This window comes from Poecilia mexicana, unplaced genomic scaffold (genome assembly GCF_051168715.1).
Source record: "Poecilia mexicana isolate PSO_F unplaced genomic scaffold, ASM5116871v1 scaffold_2, whole genome shotgun sequence".
In the NCBI taxonomy this organism is placed as follows: Eukaryota; Metazoa; Chordata; class Actinopteri; order Cyprinodontiformes; family Poeciliidae; genus Poecilia; species Poecilia mexicana.
The window spans coordinates 17,445,512-17,459,356 of record NW_028263371.1 but is presented as its reverse complement, the minus strand read 5'-3'; the positions used below and the strand labels follow the sequence as shown (position 1 = coordinate 17,459,356).

Below are 13,845 nucleotides of genomic sequence, written 5' to 3'. Positions count from 1 at the left end.
CTGACCCTGACCCCTCACCATTTTGCCTATACTTCTTTTTTTTCTTTACTGGACTAAAGTTTAATGTTGCGTTCATGAACAACCATAAAAAATCCTTTCATTCCCTGATCTATTCACCAACAGTTAAAGTGTGCTTTATACACACACACACACACACACACACACACACACACACACACACACACACACACGCACACACGCACACACACACACACACACACATATATATATATATATATGACAGCTAAACAAATACACACGCATGAATGCACACACTCACTCATATGTCTGATTTTCATTGGTGCATTATCAGTTAAGTCTTTATTTATTACTTTTGTTAGTTTCAAGTTATTTCAGTGACCATTGTGGGTTTTTCATTCATTAACAGAATTATGTCCACATGTGTAAATCTAGCATTTAGGGCAAAAGTCACTGTTTCACTCCCAGCCGATAACTCCACCCTCAGGAAACTATCACACAGTCACATTGCTCAATACCTTGCATAAGATTTGTAAGCATGTGTTTTCTCCCTGCGGGCAGTGAATCTGGTTTTGTTTGGTGTGGTAGTGATATAAAGGATCTTCCCTAAACAATTATGTGAATTTTTGTTTTGTTTTTTATAGCTTACTTTATGTTTTTTTGTTTGTTTGTATTTTTTTGCTGAGTTTCAACAGACGGACACACTTTGGGTGGCCCCGTGTAAATTTCTTAAGAAATTTTCTTATTATTATTATTATTATTATTATTATTATTATTATTATTTACAGTTGTACTTCCACACAGTACAGTGATTGTCACTGGGCGTGGATGTAGATAGGCACAAATTTGTGAATTATCGCAAGGCCGAATCAGAGCGCTGAGTTACCCCTCCTTTTGTGTGGGCTTATCTGATTGGCGCGATAGTCGTAAGCTCTTCACTGATTGGCTCTCTGTCAACGAGAGGTGGGACGTTGTAAGTCGCCGGCTCAGCTTGAGCAGCCTGATCCGCTGTCACCTCGGTCCGAACATCACTGCGTCCGGTTCCCCCCTGTCGTCTCTGACTCTGTTGTGGATTTTTATTCCTGAACTGAAGGTAAGCGCTTCTTTCTAAACACTGGCTACTGCAAAGTTAGATAATGTCGAACTATGGGGAAGCAAGATGCTCTCGTTTTTGCTTTTTTATCTCGGTACATCTTCCTGTTCTGTTGCTAAAGCTTAACATTTAGTTTTCTATCCCCCAATACGAAATATGACGTTATATCGTCGTGCTTTAGAATGCTTGTGTTGGAGAAAGCAGAAAACGACACGGTGTTTTCTGTGGAGGTCCTTGTTCTTGGTCGGGTGCAGGCTGCAGCTAGCACAAAGAGTCCATTCAGCCCCTGAGCTGCCTTAGAAAACTCCTTCCTGGTTTTATGTTTCAAGGAGTTGCTTATCAGAATCGTTTCTGCTCAACTGGTTCTGTTAGCGGTCCCTGCTTTCCAGGTATGGACCAACTGCTTGTTGGCCGTCTGAGCGGTGTTTCTCGTCCTCTGTTATAATGAAGCAGACCCGGAAGCTTTGGGAACACCGCGTAATTATACCAAACAGGGGCAGATGTCAACAAGCGCAACTTCTTCTAAAACCTCAACTTTGTCGGCTTACTGCAAATGTTACATTTTTACGTATGCAGAAATAATTATTGTTTTATTATTATTTTTTAGTTTTTGTTTTGAATCTCCATACTGTTCAGTCAGTGCATGTGTAAAGCATATGTTTATATGGCTTGTTCAAAAGACCATGTAAGAGGATTATTATGGGGTAAATCTGGCAGTGCAAATTGAATGCCGAGTCATTATTCAGGCTGCGCCCACTTAATAATGCGAAGAGATTATTTCACAGAGAGCAAACATCTGATCCCTCTGTTTTAATTCAGACGATTAAAACACGAGAGAAGCGCCGATCTGCTTTTCCGATCACCGATTTTTGTAAACATCTGACCAGGAAATATCGATTTTGGCCACTGCCACATCAAGAACAATGGTCTCCTTCAGCAGTAAAATTAGAAATCAAAAATTATTTCTCAAAATCTAATCTTGAGAGGAAATATGTACAAAAGCTTTTTTTTGGACAGCCAATATGTAATATGTGTAATATTACAAAAATAATTACTGTTTTCAGCAAAATGATGTCATCCGCAACCATTCAATCATGTTTTATAACTACAAGGAAAACTTTTAGAAGAGTTTCTGAATTTCTTAAAAAATTTCTCACATTTCCCTTGAATTCAACTCTTAAAATTTGTAACAGCAGCTGTGTGTTCGGCCCCCTTTCTTTGGGTTGGCACTAAATACAATCTGTTGCGTTTATTTTCTTCACAGTGTGTGTGTTTGTGTTGAGATGTCTCAGAAGATCAAGGCCGGCTCGGTGGTGGAGATGCAGGGCGATGAGATGACTCGGGTCATCTGGGAGCTGATTAAGGACAAGCTGATCTTCCCTTACCTGGAGCTGGATCTGCACAGGTGAGAGGAGGTCGCTGATTGTTTTACCCTCAAATGTGATGCAGGATTTCAAAATCGAAACATGACACCAAAAAATAGGAGGTATACTGTCACTTTTTTACGACTGCACTTGAGGGTCATTTTAGATAGGAAGAGAAAGGAGGAGTAAATTTACACCAAATGACTCAGATATGTTGAGATTCATATCAAAAGTTTTCTAGAAAAAAACGTGGAAATTTCAGTTTGAAAAGTTGAAAATTTGCTAGAAATTGTTGATAATAATCTAAAATTTTCTAGAAAATAAAAGGGAATTTCTGAGCTCCAAAAGGGGAAATTTTACAGAAGAAAAAAAAAGTCTGAAATTTTGAGATTAATCTCAGAAATTTTCTATAAAAAAAAAAATCAAAACTTTTAGAATTTTTTTATTATTATTATTTCTAATTTTGAAACTTTGAAAAATTGCAAATGTCAAACATTTTCAACTACTGGAGCTCAGAAATGTTCTCGCTTATTCTGGAATGTTTTTGCGATTATCCTGAACATTTCTGAGTTTTCTGGCAGAAATGTACTACTTGCAATAGCTCTACTGTGCCATCATACTTTTTCCCCTCTCGATTAGCATTCAAAATGTAAAAAAACAAGCAAACTTGACAATCGTTTCTGTTTGGTGCTCCTGTAACTGCTGACATGAAGTGACTGTTCCTGCAGATCTCGCATGTCTGGTAAAGCTTGTTTTCATTAAACTCTTCATGGGGAGTTTGTTTTAAACAAGACAGCTTGGGAATGTCTTTGGATGTTTCACAATATAAATCCCAGTGCAACACTATGGCTGCATTGATAACTTAACTCAGATAGAGCTAACTCTTACAGAAGTTTCCTCTTAAAGTGGAAAGTTTGGCTGCAGTTGCTCAATGCTAGCATGTTACTCATTCCAGCGAAAAGAACAAATCACAGCATGGGAAGTACAAAACGAAAGACATGAAAGGAAATGTTCAAAGCTGTTAAATAAAGCTTAGACCGTTTTTAAACCTTAAACCCTTTTTAATTTAACTCCTCATGTTTTGATGAGAGGCTTTGATCAGCCATTTTGTCATGTTTATAAAGCTCATAATACTTACATTTCTTTATCTTTGAATGTCTTTTTTTGGTGAACTTTAGCACGCATTTTAAAAATATTTCATCACTCTTTTTCTTATGAGGTCATAAAAAAGTTAATGATCTGTTGTGATCAATTTCTGAAAGTGCATTTATGATAAGTATTGTGTAATACTGACCTTGTTACACTAATACAATCTTAGAAGGTGGAACTGTCAGAGATTGAGCAACTCAAAAAGTAAACTTAAGGTTGCACCATTTCACAAAGGGATGATTTTGTAGAGTTTGTGTCAGCAGTCAATATTTTACCCACACCAACAGTCCTCAGAGCCCGAAGTCACTAACATTGATGTTTAACTGTTTACAGAATTTCTTGCACATTATTATAACCTACATTCTGTTCCATCTCAGTGTTTTAGTCAAACCGCTTTCCAATCCCAAAATTTCTAAACTGTCCATGCAAACACTAGTTTAAATGATTAAACCCCAGTGAAAGGTGAAACAGGAAGTGTGTAGAGTAAGTGTGTGATATTAAAGTGACATAATGTAATAGCTGCAGATGCACTGATTAGACTTTTCCTGGCTGATTCTCATGTTTTCTTTGCTTTGATTCAGACCCTTCCCTGCCCCACAGTAACTTTAACACATAACTGAATGATTCACTTAAACTTTGTCTCAATTTATCAAATAATTGCAACAAGCACTTACCATAAAAGAAAACAAAAGCGATGCAGGTTTTAAATCCAACAGAAAACAAAGCAATGATGACTAGATCATTCCCATTCATTAACACAAATAAATGTTTGACTTTCTCCTGGTTTTTATTCAATTCAATGCATAAAATATATGCAGCTTCATGTGTTTTTAAACCTCCAAAAAAGGAGGGTTTTTTTATGCATTTAAAAGAAATTATTTTGCAAATTGTTGATGGATTTGTAAATCATTGGACAGAAGTGCTAACGGTAAAATCTGCCTACTTTGGTTGCTGGAATGGAGTGGTGCGTTACGACTGCAAATCAGCCATTTGTAGATGTTTGTGAAATGGACAAATATTTATTGATTCAGTAAAACTAACAAATAGCTATTTGAATTCAAGCTTAAAAAAAGGTGAGAAAACCAATCAAATGAATAGTTTATTCTGGTGACTCCGTCCTCTGCTCTGTATTCATCAGTTTTTGTTTCCTGGTTTAAACTTTCTGCAGAACGGGGAGGGAAAACTAGGTAAAAGGTCACCTCTTCAAACAAAGGCAGCGGGTGCACACAGACGCTCTCAGGCTTCTACAATAAGCCGAAGTGCTTCTCAACCCCGGTCCTAGACACACACTGCTCTGCAATGTTTCAATGTTCCTCTGCTCTAACACACCTGATTCAGATTATCGCAGTTCAGTGAAAGCCTGTTAACCAGCCGTCAGTTGCAATTAGGTGCATGTTGAAAATGTGGCCAAGCATAACAAAAGTTGGTGATTTTATTTGTGTGTTTTTATGATGCAACACACTTTGAACTGCCTATACAAATAAACTGGACTTGAAGCAGGGAAACGCCACAGCTGTACAGTGTGCCTTGAAGAGCAGCTTTGGGAAAACACTGATATAAGGAAATGAATCTGATCTGGTTGTGTTGGTTCTACTGGTTTGTTGGAGGTCATGTGTAACCAGTCAGTCAGTCATTGCACACAGGACTGCTTGTGTCTCGGTCTTTTAAAAAAGTCCTCATTAAAGACCCTAATAGTGGAGTCTAAGAGAGGAACATGGTGTTAATGGACCTGGTGTGAACTCTGTGGCGGTTCTTTGAAGAGTTGTAATTATCTGCAGTGTGGAGCGAGCAGAGCCCCAGAGGCTGTTTGAATTATTCTGTAGCTGAAAGCAAGCTCACGTTCACTTTCACCTCACATTAACGTTGCTTCCTTCTTCTGACAGTAAGTTTGTTTCTAAACCCATTCATAGTAGTTTAATATTCAGTATTTTAGCTAAGCAAAGCAGTGGCTTCAGCTCCCATCAGTGCCTGGCTAGTTGGCGCTCCAGGCATGCTTCTAAATTGTGTCTAATGAAGCATGAATAATAATGGCAACAGAGCGTCCTCTTATTGGTGACCCATCTATGCCCGGGGTACAGAGATTATAAATATCTTTAGTGTCTTCCAGGTTTAAATCCTTTGATTTGGCCACATTTAGCTAGAAGATGTGCAGATCACAGATTATTCAATAAAACAGAAATCTGTGGTTCTTTTTCTCACAGAGTCGGGACTGGATTTAGGTTACAAAGCAAAACGTAACGCCTCTCCTGTAGCCAAGTAGATCACATGATTCCATATGTCCCATAACTTGAATACAGAACAGACATAAAACAACAATCAGCTTTCTCAAGAGATGAGACGACGCCTCTGTTTTTTGTAGAATGATCTAGAACAGGACTGTTCAAACTCGACTGTTTTCGTCCAAGGATGCCATTATCTTGCCTCTCGGATCAAATCATGACATGGGTAGCTCTGTATTGTCTGTTTCAGTTTTGTTGACCCTTGAAGTCATGGACTCTAAAAGACCTCTGAAAACTCACTGAGCTCTCTTAAAAACTTTTTCTGTCCTTTTCATTAATGCTTCTACCACAGAATACCTCCTACAATTTTTATGTCCACTTTCTGCATGCCGTTGGCTAAAATTCAGCCTCGACTCCGGTCTCCTTGTTGTCGTCCTGCTCAGCTTTGACCTCGGCATGGAGAACCGAGACGCGACCGACGACCAGGTGACGGTCGAGGCAGCGGAGGCGGTCCGGCGCTACAACGTGGGCATCAAGTGTGCCACCATCACGCCGGACGAGAAGCGCGTGGAGGAGTTCAAGCTGAAGAAGATGTGGCGCTCGCCCAACGGGACCATCCGGAACATCCTGGGAGGCACCGTGTTCAGGGAGGCCATCATCTGCAAAAACATCCCCCGCCTGGTGTCCGGCTGGGTGAAGCCCATCATCATCGGCAGGCATGCACACGGAGACCAGGTGAGCTGCTGCTCAGCACTGCTAATAGAGATTCCTCCAAGCTTCCAGAAAAGTGCAAAACAGCCGAAACATATCACGACAGATGGATAATTATTGATTAGTTTTTTTTGTTGTAAATATCTGAAATACTTTGAAACTAGTGATGTGATATTCCCGTTGTGTCTACAGTTTCCTCTCCAGTTGTTGTACCCATTTTATCCCTTCACTCCACTCCAGTGTTTTTTATTTGTCAGTAGCTATGAGGCACAGTGGCCAAACCTGGAACTGCTGCTGCACATGTTACTCGAAAAGTTGTCACTAGGTTACCAATGACTTGGAGTGAACAGAAGTCACCCTGAGGTTCAGTCCTGGGACCCCTCCTGTTTAATGCCTGCATGCTCCTGCTAGCTCAGGTTATGGCAGGTAATATTATCGAGTGAACCATGACAGGTTGAGTGGCTAAAGCCTTTCCTCTGCCTACATCCCCCACAATGCTGTGCTGTTCTGGATCGGAGTTCAGCAAAACTATTGAAAATTCTATCAGACGTATTATCTATTGATATTGATCACATGTGAACTGTGACTTATATTGTTATTGCTTTATTGCCCTGCAGGAATCATATTACCAGCTGGTTTATTACCTAGCAAAGCTGCTCTGAAGCACACTAGAACAGCACTTTGTGTACTAATGAGCGATCTCAGATCCACTGTTGGATGAGACACTGTGGGGTTGCCAGGAGACTCCGGATCAATAATTAAATTTCATCCCCTGCTCTTTGGACCTGCCTCTGTTGCCTTGACGAGTTAGGGTCACACACCTGGGTAGCAGGTTGGCTTATGGCTCAGTGACAGAGTCAACAGTTGTGTGTTCTGGTGTAGGTGAAAGGTAAGAGCCTGCTGGTTACATAATGGATGTGCCTTAGATACTCCTGCTGACGTCCTTATGGCTGTTTCATGAACTTTGCACGACGCTTGTCATTTTTGTACTTTTCGCTGGGTTCTAGTACACTGCTAACTCTCTCCTCCTCGCTGTGCTCTCCACAGTACAAAGCCACTGACTTTGTAGTGCCAGGGCCTGGGAAAGTAGAGATGATCTACACACCCACAGACGGAGAGTCGGTCAAGTATGTCGTCCATCAGTTTGAAGGTAAAGAGGAAGTCATGTCGCAGTGCAGTCAAACTCACAACACAACACGACATACGAAAGAGCTGATCATTTCACAGAAACATCTCAGATTTGGCACCGTTACCTTTCACCATCGAGTTGCTCTTGCAGAGTAGAGGTTCTTCACTCAAATCAAATGTGGTTCAACATCCCTGAAACTTTGCATGAGTTCCCTGCTTTTCATTTAGCCATTGTCTTTTCTCCAGGTTCTACAAACAGGATCCAGATTAGTCGGTAACACTTTATTTGAAGGGGTGTGCACAAGACTGATGTGACACTGTCATAAACATGACATAAGATCTGTCATGAACAAGAAAGACTCCTCATGAATGCTTTTGATTGTTGTCATAAGTGTCATTCAGTAAACAATGGCACTTTTCAAGGACTTTTAATGCAAATTTTAATAGCATTTTGCATTGAAAGGGTAATTGTTGTCTGAATAATGCAAAGTTTACACTTTTAATTGACTTTCAATGCAACTTTTAGTGCAACTTTGCATTAAAAGTGTCATTATTTACAGAATGACACTTTGTGACAATGGTCGTAAACATTCATGAGGACTCCTTCATGTTCATGACCGTTGTTATGAAATGTTTATGACTACCCTGTCAGTCTTACGCACACCCTTTCAAATAAAGTGTTACTGATTCGTCTCACATAAGTTGACCTGCTTTTTTTCAACGAACTGCTTTCAAACTCTTCTTTTTAATAAATGAGAGCAAATAATTTTTAGAAAACTGAGAAAAATCAAAAATGTGATCGATACTGCAGCTTTCAGATCAACTTCCGATCATCCGAGGAAAGATCATTTTAAAACTGAATCAATTTCTACCTGATGGTGTTAATGACACTTAATATGGACTTAATATTTTAACAAGATATCTTATAGTATTTTTTTTCAACATTTTGATCAGTTTGAATGTGTTTGTATTCTTCATGAGGACATCCAGGGTGAGCGGTTCATGTTGTTGTGTCTGTCCAGGTACCGGTGGTGTGGCTTTGGGGATGTACAACACCGATTCGTCCATCCGAGACTTCGCTCACAGCTCCTTCCAGATGGCTCTGTCCAAGGCCTGGCCGCTGTACCTCAGCACCAAGAACACCATTCTGAAGAAGTACGACGGTCGCTTCAAGGATATCTTCCAGGAGATCTATGAAAAGTGAGACCTTGACTAAACTCCGAGAATAACAAGCAAACCGACGCAGAACTGAAAGGGGATTGCTTGTGTCTTTCAGAGAATATAGAGCTCAGTTTGAGGCCAAAGGAATCTGGTACGAGCACCGTCTCATCGACGACATGGTGGCCCAGGCCTTAAAATCAGAGGGAGGTTTCATTTGGGCCTGCAAGAACTACGACGGCGACGTGCAGTCGGATTCTGTAGCACAAGGTTGGTGAAACGATCCATTTGGTGAACAGTGAAGGAACCTCTGCTCCCAATTACGCCAGCCGAAGGTCGTGACTGATGGTTGTTTTCAGGGTACGGCTCTCTGGGCATGATGACCAGTGTTCTGATCTGTCCTGACGGACGCACTGTGGAGGCTGAGGCCGCGCACGGCACGGTGACGCGCCACTACAGGCAGCATCAGCAGGGCAAAGAAACCTCCACCAACCCCATAGGTCGGAGGAATATTCTTACTACACAAATATGCGCCCTGGTGTTTTTGACCGAAGCCTGTCCTCACGCTGTGGATGTGTTTGTTTCAGCCTCCATCTTCGCCTGGACGCGAGGTCTACTCCATCGGGCGAAGCTGGACAACAACGCAGAGCTCCGGGTGTTTGCTGAGGCTCTGGAGGCCGTCTGCATCGAAACCATCGAGGCTGGATTCATGACCAAGGACTTGGCCATCTGCATCAAAGGAATGCCAAAGTGAGTCACATCCATCACACGTTATTAGAGACACAAACTCATAGCTCTATGGGTAAATCTCTTTCTGGTACTATGGTGCAGGTAGCAATAGCAAATGTTGCTGGATGATAAACTATCCCAGAACTTATTGCAATAAACGATAATGTTGTTTTGAGACGATTGCCAATATAATGGTTTAATAATGCATAAAAATCAATAAACTTTCATTTCTAACAAATTTAACATTGGAACATGAAGAGCATTTAGATATCCCAAATATAGAAACAAAACAACTGAGACAACAAAGAAAATGAACACTGAAGTTCCTGTAAACAAAGTTGTCCTTCAAACAGTTGAGACCAAACCACCAGAATGAAGACTTTCGTCATCCAGTTTTTGGTAGAAAGACCAAAAACTGGTCTTATTGCAACAGGACATGGGTCCAGGTCAAATGTCGCAGAGTGCCATTCAGTTTCCCCAGAAAACTTGCTAAGCCCAGTGGTTCGGGCGCTACGACAGTCATTCATTCAGCGGCCTGCCATGTTTTTTGAGTTTAAAAATGTATAAAGTTGATAGGAAATTTGAAAATATCACTTGATAATTGTATGTGTTATTGGAAGATTAATGCTTGAATACCGACTATAAGGTCTTAAAAATGCAAACATTAACAAAAACAAAAACAAATAAGCAATGCTTAGCCTGGTGGGGGCCCAAGTAACTTATAATACACTGGCAGGGGGGGAATTCTGCCATTGTTCTCTAGAGATGCAGCAATACTAACAGCAAACCAATGAATTACAGCCACGGTGTCATGCTTTTACTAAAACACAAGATATTCATGCTTTTTCCATAGACAGGAGAGCAAAATTTTTTTCCTGATGTTCGTACTGGGAGTAACTGAACAAGATTATTGTGAGCTATCAGCCATGTTCCTTTTCAGCTGTTTAAATCACTGACCTTGACCGGAAAAACACATTTTCCCTTGACTGTCAATGTTTTACGGTCTGCCTGAACATTGTGGTCCACAGGGTGAAGTCCACTGAGATCTTCTAGTGAACTACAACAGTTGCAGTTTCATCACAATAGACCAAGATCAGCTCAGTTGTCTTCTCCTTTGTCAGGATATTTTAATTAAAAGATTAAATGTTTATTGTCACATTAAATATTGGTCTCTCCAACAGAGGGGACTTTTGCTTCACGCAAAAGAAAATCAGCAAATACAGAGGCATTATGGGACAGATTACAGGTCATTAAGTTCATTTTGGACGCCTGAAAATGTAACGAACGTCATTTCTCAAGACGTTTTTTTTCCAGAAGATCTTTAGAAAAACAAAAAATTCACGTCTATTAAAGATTATCGCTATTATGTATTTGGTTGTTAAATTATTTATTTATTTAGCTATAATCTTATGAGGATTTTGTATGATGTATTAGGGTCAGAGGTGATGTCACTGTCTGAGAGAGCAGTGGGTGTTGCACCGCTCTGCAGTTAAACAGGATCTAGGTAAAATTTGAGAAGAAAGACAAGAGAATTACGGAGTTTATATTTTAGACCATCTTAACTCTTCATGTGTAGGAAATTAAGTTTTCTTTCTTGAATGTCTACTTTTTGCTCTTGTTGAATTTCTTTTTAAAAACATCTCAACAGCTGCCTTCCCACTACAGATGTGTGCAAAACTTTGTTGGAATTCAGCTAATGTCAAAAACCATAATTTCACAATCGTGGTGTAGTGTTTGCATTAAATAAGAAAAGCAATTAAAATCACATATGAATAAGCTTTTCACATGATGAGTCGTAAAGAAACATGGTGCACCATCATTGTCCTCCCACTTCCTGTTGTCTTCTTTGTCTTTTCTGCCAGTAGTAACACCCGGTTGATGATCATGTGGCTTATGTGATGCAAATAAGTGTTCCCGTTGCAGTTGTGGAAAATATACAAATTTTGATTTGGCTGAAAAACCAACTCATCCTAGCGCCAAAACTTTTGATTAAAAATGTGGGTTTTTTTGAAGGCATGTTTCCCTTAAGCACATTTATTTTTGTAATGTCAACTTGCACAATTTTATAGTCAAAGGAAACACAGTCACGGATACTGAAAATGGCTCGGGTCAGCTAGACAACCCAGGAAAGAGCTGTTGTAGTATTTAGGTGTGTTGCGTTCACTCATCTGTAAAAGGTAGGATTTTTCAATTCCGACCAGCTAATCCACCAGTCAGGGTTGGTAAAGACTAAAAGTCATTCAGTTCCCTGACCTTCTCTCCTGTTTTTGTTTTTGTTTGTTATTTTGCAGTGTGACACGCAGCGACTACCTGAACACCTTTGAGTTCCTGGACAAGCTGGCAGAGAACCTGAAGATAAAGCTGGCCACACAACCCAAACTGTGATCCCACTTCCCCAGCTGCAGCACTTACACACAGACACACACCGCTGGCCCACGCACACGAGGGATGACCTTCCCGAAAGAGGAGTGTTGGCCAAACATGCAGGAACTCCACAAGGTCTTAGCCGTAGCAAAGGGTTGATCAAGGAGGGTGCGCCGTCATTTATCAGAACTGCATTACCCAGACATTAACAGCCTCCAGGAACTAATATGACCTCTGACCCTAAGGCGTAGTGTCGTTGTTTTTTTCACTGTGGTTGCACTAGCTCCCCGCTGATGTCCGCTCGGGGACGCTAGTTGCTAGAGAACCTCTGGACCATCATTGCCTTATTTGCTATTTTTTTATCGAAATCATGTGTGGATACTGTTCATCTCCGTTGCCTCTTCGTGTTTTACGAAAACCTCAGGCGCCGTTGTGAAGCTGGAGAGCCAGAGAAGCAGAGCACAGTCACCGGTGTTGTCAGCTTTCAGCCGAGCGACTAAACATTCCATGACATTATTCATCTCGTAACTCAGAAAACGTAACAAACTGTAAAGATTTCATGAAATCTGACTTTTTAATACGGTTTGCAAGCACACTACTCATAACCAATAAAAACTCTTAAATGTCCAGCATATTTACTTTTAGATTTTATCCTTGACTTAACAAAGAGATGTATTTATTTGCCGTTTCCTTGATGTTGTGTGTGTGTGTGTGTGTGTGCATCAGCAATAACATTCATGTAATAAATGTGTCTGCCAAAAACAAAGTTGAAAACTGTTCATTTTATAACAATACACACACATTACAGTACAGTGGGCAGAGTTTACACATAACTAACATAAGTGTCCCTGATTATGTTGGAATATACTGAAAACAGCAGCAGTTTATCATTTATTGGATAAAAAATAAAATAACTTATTACTACAGAGCAGTAAGAACATTATTTTGCCTCTCAGAGATTTCTTTTTGCTTTTTGTCACATTTATCTGTTTCAGGTCATCAAACCGATTTTAATATCAGACACAAATAACCTAATTAATTGAAATGGTTTTAAATAATTGCATTTTCGATGGAAGAAAGCTATGAAACATAACCCAGCTCTTACTGCCGGTTTATTTTAACCCCCACATCCTTAAAATTAACTTCTTAAAGCTAAATTTGATTTAGTCACATGGTCAAAGTCCTAACATCTGTCAACTACTGACTAGTTGTTACAGTGGGGCACAAACTATTATTACATTTTGGGGAGATTTTTCTAGGATGGTTGTGACCCTTAAGTCATTGTATGAAAACTTTTTTTGTATGTAATAGTTATCTTTTGATATCAAAATGAGATCATTTGAAAAATTTCAGCGCAAATCTGTAAGAAACCCGTAAGGGTAGAGATAGTTTTTCACATAGCTGTATAAGCAAAGAGTGGGAAACGTTTGACTAAATCTGGAAATGAACTGGGAGGATTTAGCAGCGACGAAGTCTGATCTCTGTTGAAAAGCCATCTGTCAGCTCAGAGAGAAATAGAAATAACATGGACACAATTAAGATTACAATGTTCTATGTTTTTTTAAAATTATTAATTACTCCATGTATGAATTGTTTCTGCTTATTCAGCAACAACAACAGGATGTGGCTCGCTCTTGCTTTACTTAGTTTAGTAAATTGATGATCCATCCATCGCGAAATACTTTTCAGGAAAAGGTTTGGAACTTTTATGGCCCAATTTAGAATCAAAATAAACTACATGAAAAAAAAAACAGATGATAAAAAAAAGAATACATTATGTTACACCTATGTATTTTTATTGCCTTTTTTTTTTTTTTTAAATAAATTGGCAAACCTAATTGTTGTTCTTGAATTGTCGTCGAAGACCAAACAAAAATCATTCAGAGGCCTGCAAGTGGCCCCAGAGCCATCCTTTGGACACCGCTGATTGACATATTAAGTATTCTATGTT

The 13,845-nt window shown here is 39.8% G+C and overlaps 1 protein-coding gene across 1 annotated transcript; it reads left to right on the top strand.

Annotated features, from left to right (window-relative positions):
• The first annotated feature begins 926 nt into the window (after positions 1-926).
• On the top strand, positions 927-12,660 carry idh1 (isocitrate dehydrogenase (NADP(+)) 1). Its single transcript, XM_014986780.2, has 9 exons — positions 927-1,072; positions 2,337-2,477; positions 6,248-6,539; positions 7,563-7,665; positions 8,666-8,843; positions 8,920-9,071; positions 9,161-9,301; positions 9,389-9,551; positions 11,822-12,660. The coding sequence occupies exons 2-9, from the start codon at positions 2,356-2,358 to the stop codon at positions 11,913-11,915; spliced, it is 1,245 nt and encodes a 414-aa protein (XP_014842266.2). The 5' UTR covers positions 927-1,072; positions 2,337-2,355; the 3' UTR covers positions 11,916-12,660.
• Positions 12,661-13,845: the final 1,185 nt, after the last annotated feature.

What these genes read in the sequence shown, in the direction of transcription:
- idh1 (XM_014986780.2), top strand. Translation starts at nt 2,356, where the DNA reads ATGTCTCAGAAGATCAAGGCCGGCTCGGTGGTGGAGATGCAGGGCGAT. An exon ending in CTGGAGCTGGATCTGCACAG is followed by an intron (nt 2,478 to 6,247) that starts GTGAGAGGAGGT and finishes CGTCCTGCTCAG; the next exon opens with CTTTGACCTCGGCATGGAGA. An exon ending in GGCATGCACACGGAGACCAG is followed by an intron (nt 6,540 to 7,562) that starts GTGAGCTGCTGC and finishes TGCTCTCCACAG; the next exon opens with TACAAAGCCACTGACTTTGT.